We start from the raw sequence: 26,348 nt of genomic DNA on the forward strand, positions 1-26,348 counted from the left end.
CACCATTGTGAAGTATATTTACTACAAAGAGAAGACTGCTTTTTCTCTCTCTATAGCCCATAAACAGACGTAAAGACTTAGACTAAAAAACACTCAGGACGGAGAATGAAGTCAACAGCAGAGACAGGCAGATGAAAGTTGTTTCGGAGTCCAGGTTTATTGCATAGAGTTCAGAATACAGCATCAGCCATGGGGGCAGGCCCCATGGATCCTCCACCAGCCTCTCGGCGTGGAGATTAACACACTGTTACAAGCATTTACAGTAGACTTTATACAACTCAAAGACAGAGACATCAAAGGGAAAATGCAAAGGTGGTCTCAAGCCCCCCTGTACCAAATGGTCAAACATGTCTGTGCCCATAAGATAATGGTCACCAGGAAGCACAGAGGAGACCTGGCTATTTTCTCACTATCAGCAACTGATCTAATTAGCATACAGGGACCCCTACAGGGCCTGCAGCTGTGGGTCTCAGGGGAGACAAAGATCCGGGTTTACACTTTAGCTAAAACAGACTATATTAATGTGAATTGTGGTTTCCATATACATCACCATTTTTTTAGGCAAAGCGAGCAGGCCAGCAGGAGTTCATGTGTTTGGTCCGACGGAGCATTGGTCCGAAAAACAACCTACCTCAAACCCTCACCCTAACCTACCTTAGGGGCGGTTTGGGACATATTTAGGCAGTCAGTCATGTAGATAGGAAGATGCGAGACCATTGAGAGCTTTATAATCAAGTCAAATAATTGTAAAATCAATCCTAAAAAGAACCAATTCCGAAGCCAAAATTATCTCATCTTAGTTTGTTAAAACTCTGGCTGCCGCATTTTGTACAAGTACTTCTCTAATCTACTTTCCCATCTAAACTCCTCCTTGTTGTCGTGTATTTTTCTATAAAAATATACTCACTAAACTAGAGAAGAATAATGTTCTATAAAGCAGACTGTAGAAGAGTAGTGAAAACCAGGCAAACCAGGCATCAAAGCATCAGATGAAGAAACGCAGGCAGAGATGAAATGACGGTCCCATCAGAGTTGTATTTATTTCAAAAGTACAAGTACAGAGCAGAGCTTCCCACGGCCCTGGGTGGCCCGTGGGAGCACACAGACTGCCTGACCGTGATGGCCAGCCAGCCCAAGACTAGTGACTATTTAATCGACAACATAACAAGATATACGTTTTACAAACACCTAGTTACAGACTTTACATACAAATCAATGGTAGGAGATAGCAAATTGCTGTCTCACTGTGTGTTTTGGTTCACACCTGAGCGAGCTTCAAAGGACTCAGGACAATGCCTGCCCTACAGGGTACTTGGGCTGAGATCTCTAGTGAAGGAAGATTCTCAGACCAGCCCTTCTGACTAGACTATGGGCTCCATTTTCGTCACCGCTAAACCCCACAGATCCGACCGCTATGCCCATGAATGGTGATGTGCATATTATGTGACCGACCGACTCTAGTAATACAAAGATGCTTATAAGGGATAAGGCTCCATGCAAGATAGTGCCCCGAGTCTGCAGTGCGTGCACATGAAATAATCTCAGACTTTACAGATCGCTAGAAGCCAACAGCACTTTTTTTTGCAGGTGATTCCATACAATAGTCAAAAGTAGCAATTGCGCATGGGAGGCAATCCAACTGAATTGAAAGATTTGATCAAAAAATCTGTTTGTCTTGTGTGTGACAATTAATCTGACTCATTTATTCAGTTATGCCAGTCACTTAGAAAAAGAAGAAAAGGTATTTAACTCCAGTAAACAATAAATATGAAGTGGTGAATGACCAACCTAACAATCGTAAACTCACACACATGCAATCAGGTTAAATGTTAACTTGCACACACATTTTGGTGGCAATCTAAAGCCCTGTGCAGGATATGAGATTCAGAATAGACAGTTTTTCTAATATACCCCAGACAAGCGGGCATTTTCTGACCCTGGACTACAACAATGGCATCCTTTGCTATATAAACATAAACAACAAAACAAACAGAACATTGAGGAATGGAGAGGGGGAAAAACTGCTGGCAGACTGCCTTCAAAAGACAAGTCCTCTGTTTTAAGGAGCAGTATGAATCTCCTTAATATTTCTGCTTTTCTATTCACCTCCCAGCAAACAGAAAAGTGAGCTAATTTACAGTAGCTTCTTCCCCCTTCTTTTTCCAGTGTGGATATGCTGATGTCTCTTCAGGGAACCTGACTGATGGAAACTCTTGTCACTTGTCAATGTTTACAGTGGAAAGGTTTTTCTCCCGTGTGAACACACTGGTGTTTCTTCAGGGAATCTGAGTAACTGAAACTCTTGCTACAATGTTTACATTGGAAATGTTTTTCTCCAGTGTGGACAAGCTGATGTGTTTTCAGATGACTTGACTGACTGAAACTCTTTTCACAATGTTTACAGTGGAAAGGTTTTTCTCCAGTGTGAACGCGCTGGTGTTTCTTCAGATTACTTGACTGACTGAAACTCTTGTCACAATGTTTACAGTGGAAAGGTTTTTCTCCAGTGTGGATACCTTGGTGTGCCTTCAGGGAACGCGGCGCACTGAAACTCTTGTCACAATGTTTACATTGGAAATGTTTTCCTCCAGTGTGGACAAGCTGATGTGTTTTCAGATTACTTGACTGACTGAAACTCTTGTCACAATGTTTACAGTGGAAAGGTTTTTCTCCAGTGTGAACATGCTGGTGTTTCTTCATTGCACTTGACACACTGAAACTCTTGTCACAATGTTTACAGTGGAAAGGTTTTTCTCCAGTGTGGACAAGCTGATGTGTTTTCAGATTACTTGACTGACTGAAACTCTTGTCACAATGTTTACAGTGGAAAGGTTTTTCTCCAGTGTGAACATGCTGGTGTTTCTTCAATGCACTTGACACACTGAAACTCTTGTCACAATGTTTACATTGGAAATGTTTTCCTCCAGTGTGGACAAGCTGATGTGTTTTCAGATTACTTGACTGTCTGAAACTCTTGTCACAATGTTTACAGTGGAAAGGTTTTTCTCCAGTGTGAACATGCTGGTGTTTCTTCATTGCACTTGACACACTGAAACTCTTGTCACAATGTTTACAGTGGAAAGGTTTTTCTCCAGTATGAACACGCTGATGTGTTTTCAGAGTACTTGACTGACTGAAACTCTTGTCACAATGTTTACAGTGGAAATGTTTTCCTCCAGTGTGGACAAGCTGATGTGTTTTCAGATTACTTGACTGACTGAAACTCTTGTCACAATGTTTACAGTGGAAAGGTTTTTCTCCAGTGTGAACATGATGGTGTTTCTTCATTGCACTTGACACACTGAAACTCTTGTCACAATGTTTACAGTGGAAAGGTTTTTCTCCAGTGTGAACACTCTGATGTATGATCAGAGAAGTTGAACTAGTGAAACTCTTCTTACAATGTTTACAGTGGAAACTCTTGTGAGGCCCTTCGTCATCGTCTTCACTGGTCTCGTCCCAATCATCACTGTCTTTAGTGACTTCAGTGTCAGATTCAAGTTCAACTTCGACTTCAGAGCAGTGGAAAGAGATGTATTCTTCTTCATCATCATCATTTTCTTCTTCACCTTTCACTGCTAGTAATGTCAACATTGACCCATCTGGTCTTTGAAGAAGATCTCCCTGTTCCTCTTTAAGCTCCTCCTGTTCATCTTTAATGTGAGGAGGCTCTGGTTCCTCCTGGAGCAGACTGGGGCTCCTCTCCCGTTTAATAGAATCCTCCTCTTTACACACAACCATGTGCAGGATGTCTAGGAGCAGAGAAATTACATAATAGTTAATACTAGATTCCTAAAATGTAAAACTATTCTTCCAGTCCTTGTTCCATGTAGAAAATGAGCCACCTTCAAAGTTTTAACAGATCAGCACCTTAAATATTGTGAGTAGTAATTAGAATTGCTATGTTTAGTTACTTTACTTCACACGCAGGCTCTGATCTTGTCTGCATGCAGGTAGTCCGCCAGACCGATTCAGCCTCAGTACACCGCCAAGACACAATTTGCCAGCGCCTAGACTACACGTCAGTAAAATATAGGCTACCACAGTGCATAATTTAGCTAGTGATTTCCCATCATGTAGCTATGTATCGGCAACTCATAAATGGTAAATAAATAAATGGTGCATTTATATAGCGCCTTTATCCAAGACGCTTTACATATATTGTGCATTACATTCACCCATTCACACACACATTCATACACCGATGGCGACGGAAGCCATGCAAGGTACCAGCCAGCACATCGGGAGCAATTTGGGGTTCAGTGTCTTGCCCAAGGACTAGGGCTGACCCAAAAAAATCGATTAATCGATGATCGATCGATATGCACGGGAATCTATCTTGAAATAAAAAATCGAATAGTCATTAAAAAAAATAGCGGCCGCTTTTGGTCCGCGAGCCGGCCCCATTTGGTCCGCGAGCCATGCTGCATGCTGGCGCCTCGCAGACCTCGCAACGCCTCCTCCCCTCTTCCCCCTCACTCGTGGTAACAACAAGGAAGTCAAAAACAAGAACAGCTGCAGCCTGCAGTCATGCCGCCCAAAATAAATCAAAAGTGTAGAATATCTGATTCTGGATAGAATCAGGGATTCTATCCATCCCTGATTCCCTGCCACTACAACCCCTTCGGATTCGGAACGCATCTTCTCCAAAGCGGGATTTATTGTCTCTTTTCTGCACTAATATAAGTACGGTAACTAACTATAATATTGCACTCTCAGAGACAGAGACGCTTTTTAGGTTGTGCGAACGGTGCGGCCACACAGGGCCTCACAGAGTCGCGCCTGCGAGACGGCATTTTTTTATTTGTTGAAATGGAACGGCTTTACGTGTCTCTCTCTCTCTCTCTAAGCAATTCTCTCTCTCTGTCTCTCTCTCTCTCAAAGCAATTATCTCTCTCTCTCTCTCTCTCTCTCTCTCTCAAAGCAATTCTCTCTCTCTCTCTAAAGCAATTCTCTCTCTCTCTCTCTCTCTCTCTCTCTCTCTCTCTCTCTCTCTCTCATATTTCCATTTTGCACCAATATTATACTGCCATGTCTACAGTGTTGCTTTTTACAAATAAAATAAGCAAATTAAGAAGGTTGATCACAATGTTAGTGTGCTACTTTGATGGGAATGCGACGCGAACTGCCTGGGTGCTGTGCGAACAGTGAATTATTATATAGTTTCTTACCTTGTGGCTCGTGCTGGTTTGAAGAAAGAAGAATTATAGGCATAATCCAATTATAATCCAAGGTTTGTTTGTCTGGAGGATGGAGATCCAACACTATGTCATATTATTAAAGTAGGCTAAGTAAACTTTAAGAAGAGCTGGTCAGTGAGAAGCTGCTCCGCTCTGGTAATTGATCTGACCTATATTTGCGCAACTGACTGGCATTTGGTAGCCTAGTAATTATACTTATTTGGCAGCACCTGCAATTCAGTAACCTACAGGCCTACACATTTCAAAAGGCTTTCATATGCTATTAATATTTTTTCTAATAAGGTTTGTCCTTATAGATAGAAATGTGATCATTTTTGTAGTTTTGGATATTAATTAATTAATTATTAAAGCACAGGGCCTCGCATTTCTCCCAGAAAGCTCTGATTGCGTGCGCCTCGCAGCAAGCACTCGTCTCCCTGCTGTCATAAAGCCTCGATTAAATGACCCTTTATTTCAGTTAAGCAAGATAAGGAAAATGCCTTTCCTTTACACTTGCGTGTGCTGTTTCCACGAAGCCTCTGAGTTTATTTCAGTTATAAATGCAAAATGCCGTTCGTCGTGTGTGTGCTGTGCTGCTTTGGATTATATATTTTTTATTTGAGAGGTAATGCCTGTGTCAGGCAGTTTTATTTAATGTTGACTTGTTACGGTCGGATGTTTTATTGTAAGCCTAATTATTTGTGCGTCACTGCTTTCATGAAGGCTGATACAATTGGGCGGTTTGGGTGAAAGCAACAATTGTTGCTTATTGTTAAATAAAATAATTGAGACCAATCCAAGCATGCGTTTCTCTCTGCTATATCGTTGTTTTATTTATTTTAAGCCTAACACCGGGGCTCCACCGGGCGCGTCAGCGACGCGTCTCTGTCAGGGAATGTTCCCTTTTTAATCAATGAAGGGTGGCTCCACTGCCCGCGTTGCGTGACATTAACGCGTGCATTAAAATTGAACCGGTGCGTTTTTTGACGCACGCGACGGAGACGTCCGGTGGAGCCCTGGCGTAATTCATTGTGCGTCACTGCTCGCCTCGCACCCCCCCCGTGTCGGATGACAAAGCGTCGACGATCGATCGTGATTCGTTTCGAAGCGTCGATCATCAAATGCGTGATCGAAGGTCAGCCCTACCAAGGACACTTCGACATGTAGACAGGAGGAGCCGGGATTCGAACCGCCGACCCACGGATCATTGGACGACCTGCTTTACCCCCTGTCGCCCCAGTCGCCCCCAACACGAGTGCACCCTCACAGGAGAGCGTGCACTGGGGCTTGACAATTATCATTATCATTATGAACATGCAAGATATTCATCTCGTCACAAAATGGAACAATACAGCCTGCTATAGGCTGACACTCGCAGTATATTCTTTATATATTTTTAAGTATATATTATATATTTTGTACTTGATTGGGTTTTAGACTAGTGCTATTCTATTTAGAAAAGCCTCCTGTGGATAGGTGTTGAAAAGTAGCACTATACACTAAGCAAATTAATGTCAAATTAATAAACAGAATTAAACAGAAGAGTAATTTCTGCACACTTCCAAGTGCTTAATATCTTGTTTCAATTGCAGCTCATTGCAATGTTTTGTGAGCTTGTAGATCGACTATGTATAAGGCATCTGTTCCCGCCACAATATAGGGATGCTAGGGTTCAAATGGTGAAACCTCGAAAAATACAGGCAAATATCTGTTATCTCACACAGTTCAGACTCACTTTCTAGTCTAGTCTTTCTAGACACCATAACATCTGTTTGAGACCTACATCCATACTGTAAAGGCAATCACAAGGTGAACTTATATGGTCCAGTTTTCTTTCGCATTGCATTTGTGCAAAATACGATGTGCTTTTGGATATGGTAATAAGAATATAAACATTAAATAGAATATATTTCAAAATTGCATTTGAGGGATATTCCAATGATTGATTTATATCCCGATATGTAAATCAATCATAATACTGATAATATCATATTATCAGTGTCATTATTGTATAGTGAAAATAAGTGGCAGCCCTACAGAACAGATTAATTAAAGAGAGGAAATAGCATGAAACTTACTGAGGTGTGGGTGGTCTTCAGGTTTAATATAAATGTCTTCAGGTTCCTGTTTAATAGAAACGCCCCTGGCTGCAGAGTTCATCTTCACCTGCAGTCTGGACTCCACACACTGGCCTGAAATCATGTGAATAAGGAAGGACTTTAGTAACTGGAGAGCTAGTGGTGTTAGCATGCTTACATGCTTCTTAAAAGGATCCCTGGCTAATGAGACAAATATGCCTTAAAACAATATACTTGCCCTCTATAACTAAAAAATTAAAATAAAAACACCTTAAATATTTTATTTCTTTCATAAATAGAGAATCTTTCACTCAATAAGGACTTCTCCTGTCGCAAGTTGATGATGTCATATGATCCATGTGTGGTACAGCCCTATGGAATTATGGCATGCACGTGCTAATAACAAATATAAAAAATATTGCTTTGATGCTCATATTAACTTTGGGAAGTATTATGTAATTTTTGTATTAGCACACATGCATCCCATAGGTCTAGACCAGAGGTTCCCAACCACCGGTACGCGGACCGGTGCCGGTCCGCGGGACACGTGCCACTGGTACGCGAGATAAAGTCGTATAAAAATCCATTTGAAAACATGAGTGAGAAAAGAAAGAGCCGTTGCGCGTAGAACGCAACGCTCAATCACCCATTGGAATGCAAATGCTTGCCTTTCAGGCTGCCTTTGTATCCTACTCGTCGAAAACGCTTCTGATTGTGCAAGGGGTGGCGGGGGGCGGACGGCCGACGACGACACACCAAACGGCGGTGAAAAGTTGACTCGTCCGTTCACTGACTGTGATTTATAAACGGCTTGGAGTCAGTGTTACTTCCATGTTGCGTTGCACTGTCCAATCCTTGGTATCTTTACCGTCCATGTATGCTCTGTGGGCAGCAGCAGCTGTAGGCTATTTTGTCACGATCGCGCTAATGAAACCAAACGCTACACGTGACGGTACAGGATTATTATTTCATGTCAAAACGAATGTTTAACAAATTTTTCTACATGTCCAAAGCAATTTATGAAAAAGACATAAGCCTAACCCTTTTAAAAAAAAAATCATACTATCATTGTTGATAATGATATACTGCCATTTAGGTCAATGATATAGAACAATAATAGGCCTATAGTAGCGGGTAGCCTATTTAAGGGCCAGTCAACTGTCTTCCGTGAGAACGTACCATATGACACGAGAGAGAGAGAGAGAGAGAGACAGAGACACAGACACAGACACAGACACAGACAGACACTTACAAAGCGGTTGTTTGTCAGCCAATACGATTATTTTCCCCGGTTTTCCCAATGCATTCTTACGGAAGCAGTACTGCGCATGTGAACGGGGGTTGACTGGACTACATGTTTATTTAAGCCTGATTTTAAGCGGTTGTCTGATGCCCATGTTAAAATGTTAGGTGCCTGTTAAGTTTATCAACTGTATCTTGGTTCTGATACTTATACTTTTTTTTAAATGAGTACTGCGAAAGGGGTTTAATCGACGGGCTTGACCCAGCTAGACTCCATTTCTACCAGCGCAGGGATAGCTTTCCTCGGAACCTCATCTCGAAGCTAAAGCGTATAGCAGCATAGATAGAGGTTCCAAACGGAGCTAGCTGAAACTATAACTCTATCTCATCTCATGTCTGTCTCTCATATGTATATAGCCACTGCATAGTACAACACACTGTGCACAAATTATAGAATATTCCACGTCATTCGAGGACATTGCATACGGGTGCCCTCAAATGACGCGCACGGCGGCACGGATGTGCTATAATCTGTAAAATAGTCAGTGTTGGGCATCGTTACTTTCTAAAGTAACATCGTTAGGTTACTGGATTACTGCCCATAAAAAGAATCCCTTACCGTTACAGATTACCTTCTGAGAAAAGTAACAAGTTAGATTATTTTCCGTTAGGCCTACCCGACAATTAAAACCCATTTTTTAATGCTTGCGCAAATTGGTTACATTGTATTAGGCTACTGCCTACCGTCATTGCGCCGCATTATCACGGCCCGGTTAAAAACGAGAATGATACACACCATGAACTGACCATATAGAGTATAGACAATATCCCCTTTACAGCTCTCTTTATTAATGAATATAATTTGCCACAATTGCCAGCCTATACACGTAGGACTGGACAGAAAGAGAGTGCAGAGAGTACACTACAATATATATATGCCATACTAGGCTGTTGCGCTGCGCTCTGATGCCCTCTCCACGCCGCACACCGTGGCGCATGAACAACAACAACTCCACGTGGACCCACGACGACACACGTATGAATTAGATAGTTTATAAGCAATGGCACGGCGGCCATCCTTGCAGGCAGTGACAGTAACAGAATGAGAATCATGTAGGCAGTAACCTGTTCATTTTGGGGGGGCAATAACAACAGCCTGTTGATGATGAATGATACTATGAAACTTAACAATTCATTAACTAGTACTCACCTAATGACGCCGCCACGGAGGATATACCATGTTAAACGTAATTCCAAAGTGTTTAGCCTACATTGTTTAAGTCATAGACGCATGCGGTTTTCATGAACTTTGGCTAAAAGCATGTTGTTATTATTATTCCACTACCACCCGGCACTTCTAGTCGACTAGACTGTCATGGCAGCTGGCTACAGTACAACCGAAACAACTTCCTCTTCCTCTTCAAAATAAAAGCTACTTGTAACAATGCTTTTATTTCTTAAGTGAACTACAGGATGTAGTAGACGCAGGAGGTATAGTCAAGGGGCCAGTGAGGCTATTCAACGTTGAAGCTCTCCTCCCTAGTGGTAGGAGGAGGGACTACAGGCGGACCCGTGGATTCATGACCGGGAAACCCCGTGCAGCTGGGCTTTAACATTGAGCGCTCGGTTGCACTTCCGCATTTGACCACCAAAATGTGGTGGTCAAATGCGGAAGTAGACGTTCTGAGACGGTACTTCCGGCAGTCTTCCGGGTGCTTCAAAACGCCACTGAGCAACTTCCACTGACATGAATAGCTGGGGGGGCGGAGCTTCGCGCCAGTTCAGTCTCTATCCTTTTATATACTCTATGGGTATAGTACATCAGACATATATACGTAGACGCCCTTTTTCGGCTCTGAGGCGCGTGTCACCATTGAAGGCACAATTTTCCCGACATTCCTTGCAAAGCAGCGTAACATAAGTCCCGGAAAAGACGCGCTGTGATTGGCCAGTAGTCACTTGAGTGACAGCGAGAGACATGGAGGAGTCACATGTGTGACGTCACTTGGACAGCGACGCAGTCGCCTTCAGCAAATGCCTTCAGCACTTCTAAATAAGAAAGCTGCGGAGAACTGTTGCTTTGTGTTCACTCTTTAATGTTATAAACTGTTATTAAGATGTTTTTTTTAAAAAAGCCTTCAGCACTGCACTTCCGCCTTCATTGGGATACACGTCGCTCCAATGAACTGCAGCGGCAAATGAGGCATCTATTTCTTATAATATCTATGTAGTACATTAGAATTTCGCGGGCCTTCGGCCAGCTCATCCTAGCGTCATGCGATACGCAAATGGGAAGAAGGCAATGGCAACCCATGATGTTTTCATTTATGCATTTGCTTGGAAAGCGCAAAGTTGCCAAGCTGGCTGAGTGGCCTTGTTTGTTTTTGTGTATTTGCGTATGAAAGAGAGCATGGCAAGGCGCAGGACAGTGTTGTGTTCTTATTTTTTATTATTATTATTATTACATGGATTAATATTCTGATGTACTGTACTGTACTCTGTACTGTTGATATTATAGTTATTAGTGTCGTGTTCTTATTTTTTATTATTATTATTATTACATGGATTAATATTCTGATGTACTCTGTACTGTTGATATGATAGTTATTAGTGTTGTGTTCTTATATTATTATTATTACATGGATTAATATTCTGATGTACTGTACTGTACTCTGTACTGTTGATATTATAGTTGTTATTAGTGTTGTGTTCTTATTTTGTATTATTATTATTATTAGCGTTTTGTGGCGGGTGTGTGTGTGTGCGTGCGTGCCATTTCAGCTGCATCGCGAGGCGATCCAAAATTCCCCCACAGCGCACGCACACCCACACGTGCGATGTACGCAGCTGTTTTGTGTTGCAGCGCGTTGTTGGCGCGCGAGCGTGTGTGTGTGTGTGTTGTGGTTCTTATCTATATATGCGCCTCGGTTCGTCCCGTTTGTACCACGCCAGGTGTCGACGCGGTCGTTCGCGCAATTGTCGTGTTTGCATTATTTTAACTGTATGTAATCGCGGCGCTCTCCATCCAAGTTAGAATCAGTGTGTGCGGTGTGTTGTTGTTCTTCTTCTACTTTTGGTTTGCGGCAGGCTGTACTGTGTGTGTGTGTGTGTGTGTGGCTGGCTGGCAAGCGTTCGTCTTGTTCATATTGTAATGTGTGTGTGTGTAGTGTGTAACGTCCGGTGGTGCAATCGGAAGTGAGAAAGGTATCATAAAAGCTCTCGTGGGTCACGTGGTGGGCTTTGAGCAAATGGGAGAGGGAATGTAGTGTTGCCAGGTCCTTTGCCAGGTCCGCGTATTGTAAGCGAGTGGTAGTGTGTGTAAGTAGCGTGTTGAATGGATTTTTTTCTGTGCTTGTTTTCATAGACGTGGCAACAAATTAGCAACAGTAGCCAATGGGAAAAAAGGATGCAGTGTTGCCAGGTCCGCGAGTTTTAAGCGTGTTGTAGTGTGTGTGAGGAGCGTGTTGTTTTCTGGGCTTGTTTGCATAGACCTGGCAACAGTGGCCCGTGTGTGTCACCGTCTCCACACCATAGCGCAAAACGGTCTTAAGCTGGGGGGGGGGGTGCGAGGCGAGCAGTGACGCACAATGAATTACGCCAGGGCTCCACCGGACGTCTCCGTCGCGTGCGTCAAAAACCGCACCGGTTCAATTTTAATGCACGCGTTAATGTCACGCAACGCGGGCAGTGGAGCCACCCTTCATTGATTAAAAAGGGAACATTCCCTGACGGAGACGCGCTGCTGACGCGCCCGGTGGAGCCCCGGTGTTAGGCTTAAAATAAATGTAACGCTGCCTCGGTGCTCGACCTTAATAGACAGCGCCTGAGTTCAGACTTGTAACTCTTAAAACATCTAGATATAACTTATAGCTTTGGATTTTATAATGTGACTGTATGGCTACCCGACAGTATCACCTTAATTCTGTAAAGGTCAACCTGTGTTAAAAGGACAACAAGATAAGTATTTGTAAATAATTGTGTATTTATTCACCAACAATATAAATAGAAAACACTGACCAGACACCTCAAAGGTTCCTTTTAAAAGGTTGAGCAGCTCTTGAAAAGTTTAAAGTCAAACGTCAAAAACCCTTGTTACTCCTGTCCCTAACTGTCCCTAAAGGAACTACCAAGACAAAAAGAACCCCGGGGAGATCAGACCAAAAACCTCTCTTATAGTGCAACAATGAATTGTAAGAGACACGAAATGGTGCCTTGAAAATAACTTGTCGAACAAGTCACCTAGAACCTTAAACCAGGAATTACCCTTTTTCTAATGTACCTTTTGAATTAGAAATAGGCTATAGGCCTGACAATACTAGACCTCAAGTCTTTTAATATACCTGTAAAACAAATGAACTATTATATGAACTCGCTACTGTATTTATTAAGTAAGCTACTCTTTATTCTACCTAAAGGAATGAAATGACACCTTATTATGACAACCCTTAATCCAATGCAAATAAATAGGCTACCCCCTGTTTTAAATACCTACAGTATCAATTTTCAGGGAATACCTTAGATTCACATAAATTACAGGAAAGACATAGAATGACACACTCAAAATACCTTGTACAGAAGTGGGCCCACTTTAAGAAATAAACAAATAAAAAGCCGGCATAATATTATCAAATGAAAACAAACCCCTGTTGCAGGCCTGTTGGTGATGTTGTGCACTGGAGTGGACACACCTCTTCATTCACGTGAGCCTCGTTGCCAAAAGTTAGTTCACCCCACGGAACGTGGAGAGCTAAAGTTGACAGGACGTTCTTTACACAGTTCCAGCAGACAGACGACTGGCCTTACCCACGTCCTACGATGCCAGAGGAGCACCCAGCTTTCCTGGTCGCAGGGTGCGCTATCTGGTTCTTAGCAGCACAGTCTTTGTACTCTCCAAACGAACGCTGTGTCCGAAAGTCTTTCTGTTCCGGACATTTGCGGTGTATAACGCTAGTGTCTGCTAATCATTAGCCTCGGTAGCTTGAGACTATAATAACAGTAGGCTGCAACCGCAGCCGTAGGCTTACTTACTGCAGTAATAATAATCACGGAACTGGTCTGGAAATCAGTCCTGCAAATACTGTTCACACTCAATCAGATGAGCTTCAAAATCAAGTCTTAAACACTTATAAAGTCACGGTAATGTTTTACAAAACACACCGGAGTCATATCATCACACACCAAACTTCCTCCTGCCAAACTCACAACGCACACTCATTTCTTCCCTTGTCCCACCCCAAAACCAATCACAAACCCAGAAAAGTGATGGACCCTCCTATCGACCAATCAGAGCTAGTAAACAAGAAAAACATAGCGGAACATCATGTTAGGCTGATCTCTTAAGGTGGGCTGATCTCTTAAGGGGGACTGATCTCTTAAGGTAGAATAGCTTCTAGCTGTTAAGGACCTGTTGCATACCAACTTGACTGCATATTGCTATTGTTTGACACAATAATGACTCAAGGCACATAAAAACGCTGGGGAATTTACCCAGGGGTTACATAAATAAAACAACGATATAGCAGAGAGAAACGCATGCTTGGATTGGTCTCAATTATTTTATTTAACAATATGCAACAATTGTTGCTTTCACCCAATCCGCCCAATTGTAGCAGCCTTCATGAAAGCAGTGACGCACAAATAATTAGGCTCACAATAAAACATCCGACCGTAACAAGTCAACATTAAATAAAACTGCCTGACACAGGCATTACCTCTCAAATAAAAAAGATATAATCCAAAGCAGCACAGCACACACACGACGAACGGCATTTTGCATTTATAACTGAAATAAACTCAGAGGCTTCGTGGAAACAGCACACGCAAGTGTAAAGGAAAGGCATTTTCCTTATCTTGCCGTAAAATTAACTGAAATAAAGCATCATTTAATCGAGGCTTTATGACAGCAGGGAGACGAGTGCTTGCTGCGAGGCCCTGTGCTTTAATAATTAATTAATTAATATCCAAAAATGATCACATTTCTATCTATAAGGACAAACCTTATTAGAAAAAATATTAATAGCATATGAAAGCCTTTTGAAATGTGTAGGCCTGTAGGTTACTGAATTGCAGGTGCTGCCAAATAAGTATAATTACTAGGCTACCAAATGCCAGTCAGTTGCGCAAATATAGGTCAGATCAATTACCAGAGCGGAGCAGCTTCTCACTGACCAGCTCTTCTTAAAGTTTACTTAGCCTACTTTAATAATATGACAGTGTTGGATCTCCATCCGCCAGACAAACAAACCTTGGATTATAATTGGATTATGCCTATAATTCTTCTTTCTTCAAACCAGCACAAGCCACAAGGTAAGAAACTATATAATGATTCACTGTTCGCACAGCACCCAGGCAGGTCGCGTCGCATTCCCATCAAAGTAGCACACTAACTTTGTGATCAACCTTCTTAATTTGCTTATTTTATTTGTAAAAAGCAACACTGTAGACATGGCAGTATAATATTGGTGCAAAATGGAAATATGAGAGAGAGAGAGAGAGAATTGCTTTAGAGAGAGAGAGAGAATTTCTTTAGAGAGAGAGAGAGAATTGCTTTGAGAGAGAGAGAGAGAGAGAGAGAGAGAGAGAGAGAGAGAGAGAGAGAGAGAGAATTGCTTTGAGAGAGAGAGAGAGAGAGAGAGAGAGAGAGAGAGAGAGAGAGATAATTGCTTTGAGAGAGAGAGATAGAGATAATTGCTTTGAGAGAGAGAGAGAGAGAGAGAGAATTGCTTAGAGAGAGAGAGAGAGACACGTAAAGCCGTTCCATTTCAACAACAAAAAAACTCCGTGAGGCCCTGTGTGGCCGCACCGTTCGCACAACCTAAAAAGCGTCTCTGTCTCTGAGAGTGCAATATTATAGTTAGTTACCGTACTTATATTAGTGCAGAAAAGAGACAATAAATCCCGCTTTGGAGAAGTTGCGTTCCGAATCCGAAGGGGTTGTAGTGGCAGGGAATCAGGGATGGATAGAATCCCTGATTCTATCCAGAATCAGGGATTCTACACTTTTGATTTCTTTTGGGCGGCATGACTGCAGGCTGCAGCTGTTCTTGTTTTTGACTTCCTTGTTGTTACCACGAGTGAGGGGGAAGAGGGGAGGAGGCGTTGCGAGGTCTGCGAGGCGCCAGCATGCAGCATGGCTCGCGGACCAAATGGGGCCGGCTCGCGGACCAAAATCGGCCGCTATTTCTTTTTAATGACTATTCGATTTTTTATTTCAAGATCGATTCCCGTGCATATCGATCGATCGTCGATTAATCGATTTTTTTGGGTCAGCCCTAGTTTCCAGACCCAGAGTGGACACTGGACAAAAGACGGCTCCGCGAGGCAACTGTTGTGACATACGCACGTGTTCAGGGAGATGTCCTCTACCACACCCCACTCTCCGCTAAGCGGGAGAGGTGTAAAATTCCGAGCAGCAGACCTTCTACTGCTGTCAAAGCGGGAGAGGTGTAAAAAGAAAAGCACAGCTATTTCTGAGGCCACATTCAAAAACACAAAAGTGTTGCTTTTACGAAATGAGAAACACAGACTTGACGAATGTGTACAGGCGCACATGCGCTTATTTTACAACCAGTCAGCTATAGATTTCTGTGACAAAGCAGCATACAGAACAACACAGGTACAGTGCGTCTGCCCAGCACCTGTAGAAAATTGGACCAAAAAACGAAAATTGCCAAAACAACTTAGGGGCTCTTATCAACACCGGCCATCCCCACATTCAAAGATGTTCTTACAAAATTAAAGCTCAGCAAGTGTGCCAGACAAAACAAAGCCACAAATCAGAGGAGACAGGAATTTGCAATATGCACTCTGGGTCTGGAAACGGCACTTTCTTTTTTACATTTGACAGCAGTAGAAGGTCTGCTGCTCGGAATTTTACACCTCTCCCGCTTAGCGGAGAGTGGGGTGTAGTAGAGGACATCTCCCTGAACGCGTGTGTATGTCACAACAGTTGCCTCGCAGAGCCGTCTTTTGTCCAGTGTCCACTTTATAAAGTCCATGCACTCCAGTGAATAGCATTTATCCATTTATATAACTTTTACGTTATTGAAATACTTATTTTTACACAGAAACATAATGTGTGTCTTATAGCATCATATAGCATCATTTAAATGCTTAATTTGTAGTTTTAATGTGCAAATGAATCTTTTTTTCAATACTCTAGAGGGTACTCTTATTTTGAAGAGATCGTCCACCGGAAGTCTTACATTTGCTAGCTTAGATTTGCCAAAAAAACAGTGCCGTGGGCTTGGAAGAATAACTCACACAGAAGGCAGGAGAAATAAACTCCGCGGGCAGTCGGGGCTTTATTATTTTTTTAAATAAGGATGACAAATTTGAAGAATAGTGAAAATAGCCGATCTACAAGTGCAGTACTCACAACCCATGTTTGGTCTGTCGTGAAGCAGGACAAACAACTTGGTTGAGAGATCGCAGGTGTATTTATACTGTGGTGATTGCACCAGGGATTGGCTGTGGTGAGAGGAGGCAGGTGTAGTGGATACGGGTGATTGTGAATGGGGAGTGGCCGTTGAGTGGAGGCGGTTGAGAACAGAGTGGCAGTGATAAGCAGAGGGTGGTCTCCACTCCTGAAACTACGTTGCCAACAAAATGAACAGGGACACGTTGCCAACAAAATGAACAGGGACACGTTGCCAACAAAATGAACAGGGACACGTTGCCAACAAAATGAACAGGGACACGTTGCCAACAAAATGAACAGGGACACATTATAGTAACGGGATTACTTTTTTGGAAATGTAACTAGGTAACTAACTACTAAATTGCAAAACGAAGTAGTTACTTTATTCCGTTACCAATAAAAGTACATAACGCCGTTATTAATAGTGCCGTTACACCCAACACTGAAAATAGTCATGATCCATACACAACAATCGGTTTGAAGGCTACAGGCTCTGGTGTACAGATGTCCCATAGGAATGCATTATGTGGTGGTTTTATACCGACTCCTACTACAGTGTTGATTTTGACAGCACATTTAGATTTTAGTTTTAGTCATAGTCTCTTGAATAGTTTTTCTTCTGCCCTCACCACGTATGTGTGATTGCGTGTGCGGCTATGCAGCGAGCTAAACATCCTTCCATAAACAGCAATCAGAGGAGTGGATCTTGACAAATCTTTTATATAGAAGTTAAACTGTAAAACTGTGACAAAAGACAAAAAAGGGCATGTGTAAATATCCCATAATACTACACAATTGAAATGAAATGAAATGATTACTATATTTACCCAGGGTATCTGGGCTAAGCTCAAGAACTTGTTTCCAGCCAGGCCCTGCTCATAGAACATTTCATCGTAGTGGTTCAATGCCTTGTTCAAGGGCACTTCAGCGGTGGTAATTTTAACGTGTCGGACCGCTGATTCGAACTGGCGACCTTCCGGTATCAAGACCGCTCCGCAATCCGTTCGGCCACCGCTGCCACTAATTCACTAATTCACATAAACATCACAGAAATGAATGTATTTGTTATCACTGTATGCTGTAATATCCTTTACACAGTAACATAATGTAGCAATACACTGGAATGGATAAACAGGTAAGTAAAACAGTTGAGTACAAAACAAACAGTATCAAACATCAAATGCAGCAAATCAAACATTTAGGTACCAGAAAGGCATGACAAAGTAGCACATGTCCAACAAACAAAAGCACAGAACTCCAAATACACCACTCTTTCAATGAAACATAACATTTACAATGTATTCGGAAAAGTTCTACATGTACTTACAATCTTTGACTCTTAAAGGGATAGTTCAGATTTATTTAACTTAAGTTGTATGAAATACTTGCCATTAATATAGTGGTTGCAACTGTATTAATTGATTGCCCGAGTCCCATGGTGGGAGTTCTGCTCTGGTTTTGGTGAAATATCAAGTAGTTCCGGTCATTTTGTGGGGGGCACTGGGGGCCACGCAGTAAAAGTAAATTAATCCACAAAACTAACGTAATTTGTATTGTTGACCTATTTCTAAAATATTAGTGCAACTTCCGTTCTTTTTTTACCCCTCTATCACACAGAACTATGTTTTTTGTGTCCATATCACTACGCCCAAAAAATAGTTCCATGTGATAGAGGGGTCAAAGTTGAACGAAAGTCGCGCTAATATTTTAGAAATAGGTCAACAATACAAATTACGTTCGTTTTGTGGATTCATTTACTTTTACTGCGTGGCCCCAGTGCCCCCCACAAAATGACCGGAACTACTTAATATTGACCAAAACCAGAGCAGAACTCCCACCACAGGACTCGGGCAATCAATTAATACAGTTGCAACCACTATATTAATGGCAAGTATTTCATACAACTTAAATTCAAAAAATCTGAACTATCCCTTTAAGCACAAACAAAAAGCCTGACCGTCAAATTAAGCTGGCTTCTCATACTGAATTCACACTGAGTGACTGAGACTAAACTACCTGTACTGCAGCAGATTATCCCTTGATTGCTAACACTCATTATTACATGGCTTGGTTGAATGCTTGATTCTGATTGGTCAATCGCTTAATTCAGCGGTGAGTTATCTCATGATAATGACCGCTCCGCTCTATATCACACCGATGGCTAATCAATGCCAGCGTGGATCAAAGCTTGCCTCGGCTCATATCAATCCGCACTTCCGCATAAAGAGGTGCCGGCCGCTACAACTTTCAAACAAACAGTGTGTTGTTGTTTACTATCGCTTGCGCGTTGCTTCTCCACAGAACACAAAATGGATTTATTTAAAGTTAATTTTAACATATTTGGAGAAGATGAAACATTAGATTCCTGGTTAATGGCTGACCTGTCACCTGTAAAGAGAAAAAGAAAAGAGAAGGAAACAGCGCGGACAAAGCCAGACAACACCAGAGACATTAAAAGACACAGAGAGCTCAATGACAATGAAATCGATAAAATTGAAGAAGACAGACATGAAATAAATACAAAGCGAAGCACTGAATGGGCTATGAAGGTTTTAAGAGACTGGTTAGTTGAAAAGAAGATGTCAACAGACTTTGACACATACAGAGCTGAAACCCTGAATCAGGTGCTGCGTTCGTTTTATGCATCTGTACAAAATAGCAATGGAAATTCCTACTCAATTGCCAGTTACATCGCACTTAGGGCTGGAATATGTCGCCACTTCTCAAAGCTTGACATAATGAATTGTGTTGCCTTCAAATCCAGCAACGGAGTGTTTTCATCTGTCATTAAAACAATTCGCAAAATGGGTCAAGACGTCAGCCAACACCACCCCCCTATCTCAGCCACAGATTTGCAGCTTATCAGGCGCTCGGAGGTGCTGTCTCCCAACACAGCAAGAGGACTGGTCCGGAAAGTATGGTTTGATGTCCAACTACATCTGGCAAGGCGAGGAAGAGAGGGAAATAGACACTTGACAAGAGACTCCTTTATTCTGAACCACGATGAGAATGGCAATGAGTATATTTCTCTCGCTCACAATGCTGAGACCAAGAACCACAAAGATGCCAGAGATCCATGTAAAGAAAATTACAGGGGATGTATCTTTGCAGAGGCTGATAATCCTAACTGCCCCGTTGCAAGTTTTAAAAAGTATGTATCCCTTTGCCCTCCTGACGCTAAAGCTTTCTACCTGCACCCACTAAAAAAAGACCAACAGCTACTGAACGGTCAAGCAGTGTGGTATTCTCGTGAGCCCATGGGACACAATTTCCTTGGGGAAATGTTACCCGAAATCAGCAAAGCAGTCGGACTTTCAAGAAGGTACACGAATCACAGCTTGAGGAGCACAGCTGTGCAACTTCTCTCTCATGCTGGCCTGGAGAGCAGGCAGATAATGTCCGTGACTGGCCACAGATGTGAGGGGAGTCTGCGGAGTTACTGGGCTCCAACCACAACAGACAGGGAAAGGTGGAGCAAGATTCTGTCCTCCAATCCAGGAAACAGCAGTACAGCGGGTGAGTGTCTCTTATAGTAGCCTCAGCCTGTCATGTCATCTAGTAAATACCGTAAATGACGCAATAAGCATCCTAATATTACCTGCAGGCTGCAGTTGCCTAATTTTAGTCATTGTGTGTTTCTTTTAGGTGTGTCAACAGTAACTGCAACGCCGCGGCAAGAACCAGAGATTATGATGAATGACGTCAATTTAAATATCCCTAAAGAAGTCCCATTCACATTGTCGAACTGTACTTTCAATGGAAATGTTCAGTTTAACCTGAATACGAACACTAACTAGGTTAATGTTGCTCGCTGGTAGCAGTTAGCCAGCTTTCACTTAGTCCACTAATGTGGCCCAGAAGGAACTACTTTCTTGAGCGGAATATCCGCGGAAATATGTTGTATGCTAAATAGCCTAAATAAAACCCTTGTTACTTATAGCCCTTTTTGTGTCAACTGTATATTTATTATTTTAGTTATTAGCCATGTAATAAGCGGGATAATATCTGGCTATCTTACATAGGCAGCACCTGGAGTCTAAATGAGCATTAACAGGAAGAACTCTGTGCAGAAAACAAGAAACAAAATACATTGGCCTGCCCCTAGAGGGTGTTAAACACTAACAGCACTGAGGCCAGAACAGTTTTCATTTAGTTTTTAGTCACATGTTAGTCACCTGGAATGTTTTAGTGTTAGTCTAGTTTTAGGGTAGTTGTATTTATACAACGTAGTTGTTCTCAACCACCTCCCGCCTCCACTCAACGGCCACTCCCCATTCACAATCACCCGTATCCACTACACCTGCCTCCTCTCACCACAGCCAATCCCTGGTGAAATCACCACAGTATAAATACACCTGCGATCTCTCAACCAAGTTGTTTGTCCTGCTTCACGACAGACCAAACATGGGTTGTGAGTATTGCACTTGTAGATCGGCTATTTTCGCTATTCTTCAAATTTGCCATCCTCCTCCACCCCAACCTCCTCCTTCCGCCTCGATTCTCTAGGAATCCAGGGGAAGCAGTGACGGAGCAGAGACGACCAAACGCTCATCCCGAGTAGAGCAAAGATGGCTGTCAGCTCCAGAGACTACGCCCCCACCCTGAGACTCGCCCTACCTTGGGTTCCTCACTCCATTCCACATTCATCTCATTCTGTTTCAATAAACCACACCTCTACTTAAGTAGAGGTGTGGTCTCTTACTAGTGAAGTCAACTACATATCACAAGATTTTAGTCGACTAAATCTACAGTTGATTAAGTCGACTAAAATGTATTTGGGTGGTGGGCCTTGATGCTGCAGCGTGACGCGTTGTGAGCTTGTATAGATCTGCTATTTTCAGCATGCAACCAAGTGTAAAATGACTTATACTGGATCTCTTGTCCAGTATAAGTCTCTTGTTTTTTTTTTCATTTGTTGACGAAATTGTCAATATATTTTAGCCTTAGTTTTAGTCATCATAGCTTGGTTTTTATTTAGTTTTTCCAGTGAAAAAAGGTAGTTGACGGACATTTTTCGTCACATTATTAGTCGACAAAATCAACACTGCTTCTTCAGGCTTGGGAAAGCAGTTGTTTGTTTGTTTTTTGGTCATGTGATCGACGTGTCACGTGGTGTCCCGGGAACCGCTGACCCATAGGTTAGTGAACAGCGCCCTCTGGGGGCCTTGGGGAAGAAGACATCAAAGACTCTCTCTCTCTCTCTAGGCGTGTGTGTGCGTGCGTGTGTGCGTGTGTGTGCGTGCGTGCGTGTGTGTTTGCACTGGGATTAATGAAACCCATTTCCATGGTTAGTTTAATGTAAATCCATACAGTCACAGTCACTGACAGAGAGGAATTAGACTCATTTACGGATGTTAAAAAGGGTTTGGACAGTTTAATGGATGAGAATGATAATAGGTCATATTATAGCAAATGAAGCAGGAGACCAATATATTCTATTTTTATATCGTACGATATGATATAGCCACTAAGCTTTAGCGTGTGTGCGTGCGTGTGTGCGTGTGTGCGTGCGTGCGTGCCCGTGCGTGCTGCCTCTGGTGACTGTGCGTTAGAGGGGGTCTGGTAGTGTCAATGGGAATGGCTTATCACACTGAACCAGACACACACACACACACACACATATGGCTACACACAGTGAGATATTGCACAACCGAAACCATGGCAACCTCCTCGCTCTCTCGTTTCTCCTTCTGACATCACTGCCCCGTTCCTTCTGTCCTTATAAGGACTTCCTCTCTTCTCTTCTCTTCTCTTCTCTTCTCTTCTCTTCTCTCTCCTCTCTCCTCTCCTCCTCTTTCTGTAACCTTGCCTCTGCTCTCCTCCTCATTTTGCCGTTATTTATTTGTAACCTTGCCTCTCCTCTCAGCTCTTCAAACTTGAGAGATTACATGTGAGTATAATAGCATATAGTACCAGCCGTTCCGCCAGAGATTAGCAAAGAATGGACACACACCGAGAGAGAGAGAGAGAGAGAGAGAGAGAGAGAGAGAGAGAGAGAGAGAGAGAGAGAGAGAGAGAGAGAGAGAGGGAGGGAGAGACTCTTTAGTCTTCCACCACGTTTCCATCATTACAATCTGTCTTTGCTTCATTCTAAAGCCATTAGTGAATAGAAGGTCAATTTAAAGTGTATTAGAAATCATGTCCCACGTCATGAGACACGCTACCGTCTCCCTAACAACCTTTGGCCTGTTTTCCTCTGAACACACAGCTCTGGCTGTGAATTATGACGCAGGTTTGCATTAATTGCGACCTATATGTCGCAATTAATTATATTATGTTATGTTATAACAATAGGCCTATAATGTTTTATTTTGACAGCTAACTACTGGAACTCGGCCTCCTTCACCACTCCATCCTCCTACCTGCACTTTGACACCTTCCATGGAGAAACCAGCGCCGACATCTCCTTCTACTTCAAGACCAGCGCCCCCTACGGGGTGTTCCTGGAAAACCTGGGCAACACAGACTTCATACGCCTGGAGCTGAAATGTAAGACCGAGCTCTCTCTCTCGCTCTCTCTCTCTCTCTCTCTCTCTCTCTCTCTCTCTCTGTCTCTGTTGTGCAGTTTAATCCAGCAGTGTGCGCGCGCGGCGGCGCGCTGCGCGCGCGGGCGCGCACACACACACACACACACACACACACACACACACACACACACACACACACACACACACACACACACACAGAGTCGGGCACAGCATGAGTCAGCATTTCCATTTTCCACCTGGTATGCAGCATGCAACAATGCCTCCTTCAAGACAGAATATTATTGGAGAGTGCAATAATGTCACCCATTATGAAACACACTTTATTCAAGTATAGTTCTCCCTGCTTAATGTTGCAAAATAAAGTGTGTGCGTGTGTGCGTGTGCGTGTGCGTGTGCGTGTGCGTGCGTGCGTGCGTGTGTGCGTGCGTGCGTGCGTGCGTGCGTGCGTGCGATAACAGGTGCTTGGTTTACTATTATGATCTGAATTACTATTTCTATGTTTATATTTTCTACTGTTAGACTGATTGGTTTAGACTGGTTCTTGGTTTACTTATGATTCATGATGACTATTTCTATGCATGCGATGTATTACCATGTGTTGTTCTTGCTTACTGTAAATCACTCTGGATTAAGAGCCTATATGCTAGATGCCTACATTGTAAATTGAAAATATTCCAATTGGCTGACTGCAGACTGGCATCATGACAGGATGTTTGTGTACGTGTGGGAGGGAGATCTTCTCTATTGAATTTATGCTCAGAGCAACATTTTGGCTTCACTGTTTATTTTCAACGGTACTAACCAGTTTATTCAGCGAGACCATGAAATCACTGCATTACACGAGGATGGCATAATGGCACAGCCGCACACACACACACATGCTCGCGCACGCACGCACGCACGCACGCACGCACACACGCGCTAGGGCTGGGATGATATGGGTACACTCACAATACGATATCTGTGGCGATAATGATAATTTCATGCTATTCAATATATTGCGATATTCAATACATTGCAAGAGATTGTATCAATTATATATCACGATATCTGTAACTGAAAATGAAGGCAAAAAATCTGGAATTAGGCCTATGTATTTATTCCAAAATCGTACATGAATCTTGCTACAGAAAAACTCTATATGAAATCAATATGAAGGCCATTAGGGGCAAGGATGTTGAGGGTTGAAACTTGTGTCTCTCTACACTGTCTCTCTTGTCGAAATTTAAACATGGAGTTAGTGAGCTGGTCCCTCAACGCAATATTGACAAAATATTTTCCGAAAGAAAGTCCGGTTCAGAGGAACCGGACTGCCCTGACGGGACTTTTTTCTGCTGGATACATAATGGATCCATTCCATATACTACGAGAAGTGGAGAGTTATGTGTCTAGCTGTCCTGTCCGTGGAAGACATTGAAGACATTCGGATTCATGATAGCAGGTCTTCTGCTCATTTGCTTGGGCATTGGCCTGGTTTAAGACAGGGGCACTCCATGGAGCTCCAAAGCTGCCCGTCATGGTAGATGAACTGTGCAGAGTGGTGGGGACTCAGTCTGGGGCCTCTGAAAGACTTACTGTCCAGGATCGCAAGATGGATATCACCTTGGAGCGACTCACTAGTACCCTGCGAGGAACTTTACTGCAGAGCGAAGATAGACACAAGAGAGGATGGATAATTGTATCTCCTCGCCCTAAAACCGGATTCTCTCCACTTAAATTGTAATTAGTATATGGTCCATAACAGACCCTGCTAAGGTGCCTTATATCAACCCGGCCTTCTCTCTTTCAGGAGCTTGACCAAATAACTGCCCTTTTCCATTTAATTCATTTACAATTCATAGTGCTTTGTGTGTTTTCTCTGTAAAACTATACTATATTCTCTCTCTCTCTCTCTCTCTCTCTCTCTCTCTCTCTCTCTCTCTCTCTCTCTCTCTCTCTCTCTCTCTCTTTCTCTCTCTCTCTCTCTCTCTCTCTCTCTCTCTCTCTCTCCAGCTCCTACAGTTGTGTCGTTCTCGTTCGATGTTGGAAACGGGCCCGTTGAGCTGTCCGTCATCTCGGCCACGCCCCTGAACGACGACCAATGGCATCGGGTGACGGCCGAGCGCAACGTGAAGGAGGCGGTCCTTCAGCTGGATCTGACCAATCGGGTGACTCGCCCTGCGCCCCCACACGGACACACGCGCCTAGAGCTGTTCAGTCAGCTCTATGTGGGTAAGACACGCGCACGACGCGCACGTACACACGCACGCACACACCCATGCACGTGTACACACACAGTTTCGTTGTCATCTTACAATAAATGCACCATGTCTCTCTCTGGAGAACCGTTCGCCACACCAACTTCAAATTTGACACATGCTCTCCACACCCCCACAGGGAGTGCAGTGCCCAAGCTTGAGTCGGATACACAGTTTTCCAGAAACACCACAAAAGGATCTGCTAAGGCTCTGCCAGTGGACCTAATGAACCTAAGTCCCCTCACCTGCCATTTGAATACTTAACCAGTCCATGTGCTACGTCTAACCGGGGAACCCCCCCCCCCCCCCCCCCTGTCAGGAGAAAAGAAGCAGCTTGGACTCCTCATGCATAGAAGAAAGCATGAGGTCAGTCCGTTGCTCTCCCCAGGTTGGCAGAGGAAGTGTAGCGCCCAGGATTACCTTAGATAATTGACACTGGGTGAGAAAAAAATCTAAAATCTCTGCCCTTTACTACCAGCATTGTGTGAATATATAAACATAAAAAAAATAAACTGTGGAGACAGCATAGTCTCCAGTGTGCGCGCCGTGCTGAATGCCGCTCGGTGAATAGATTTATTCCCTCAACTAAAAGGACAAAGTGGATATCATTTATTGCCGTGACTCATGAAGCTCAACTGGGAATATGTATCCATGCGTTTGTGCTGAATGCATCTTTGACTGTTGGCTGAGGAGTTTGCGAGGAT

At 43.1% G+C, this 26,348-nt stretch overlaps 1 protein-coding gene and 1 long non-coding RNA gene across 5 annotated transcripts in view; one reads left to right on the top strand and one right to left on the bottom strand.

Moving 5' to 3' along the window:
- Positions 1-26,348, top strand: part of LOC306912631 (contactin-associated protein-like 2) — a gene marked incomplete at its 3' end in the record, with an annotated part of 274,755 nt that overhangs the window by 136,533 nt on the left and 111,874 nt on the right. The window contains exons 17-18 of the mRNA XM_079489000.1: positions 23,238-23,408; positions 25,400-25,618. Of these exons, the coding sequence (XP_079345126.1) occupies positions 23,238-23,408; positions 25,400-25,618 (390 nt within the window). The remainder of the gene's footprint in view (positions 1-23,237; positions 23,409-25,399; positions 25,619-26,348) is intronic.
- LOC306912632 lies at positions 1,016-18,262 on the bottom strand. Of its 4 annotated transcripts, none has more exons than XR_013788410.1 (3): positions 18,247-18,262; positions 7,259-7,372; positions 1,016-3,752 (listed from the first exon to the last, which is right to left on the bottom strand). It is a non-coding gene; the product is annotated as an uncharacterized lncRNA (long non-coding RNA). The 4 variants fall into 4 exon arrangements; XR_013788411.1 differs by lacking the exon at positions 18,247-18,262 and adding an exon at positions 16,878-16,901; XR_013788412.1 differs by lacking the exon at positions 18,247-18,262 and adding an exon at positions 13,142-13,659.

This window comes from Electrona antarctica, assembly GCF_951216825.1.
Source record: "Electrona antarctica genome assembly, chromosome: 20".
Taxonomy (NCBI): Eukaryota; Metazoa; Chordata; class Actinopteri; order Myctophiformes; family Myctophidae; genus Electrona; species Electrona antarctica.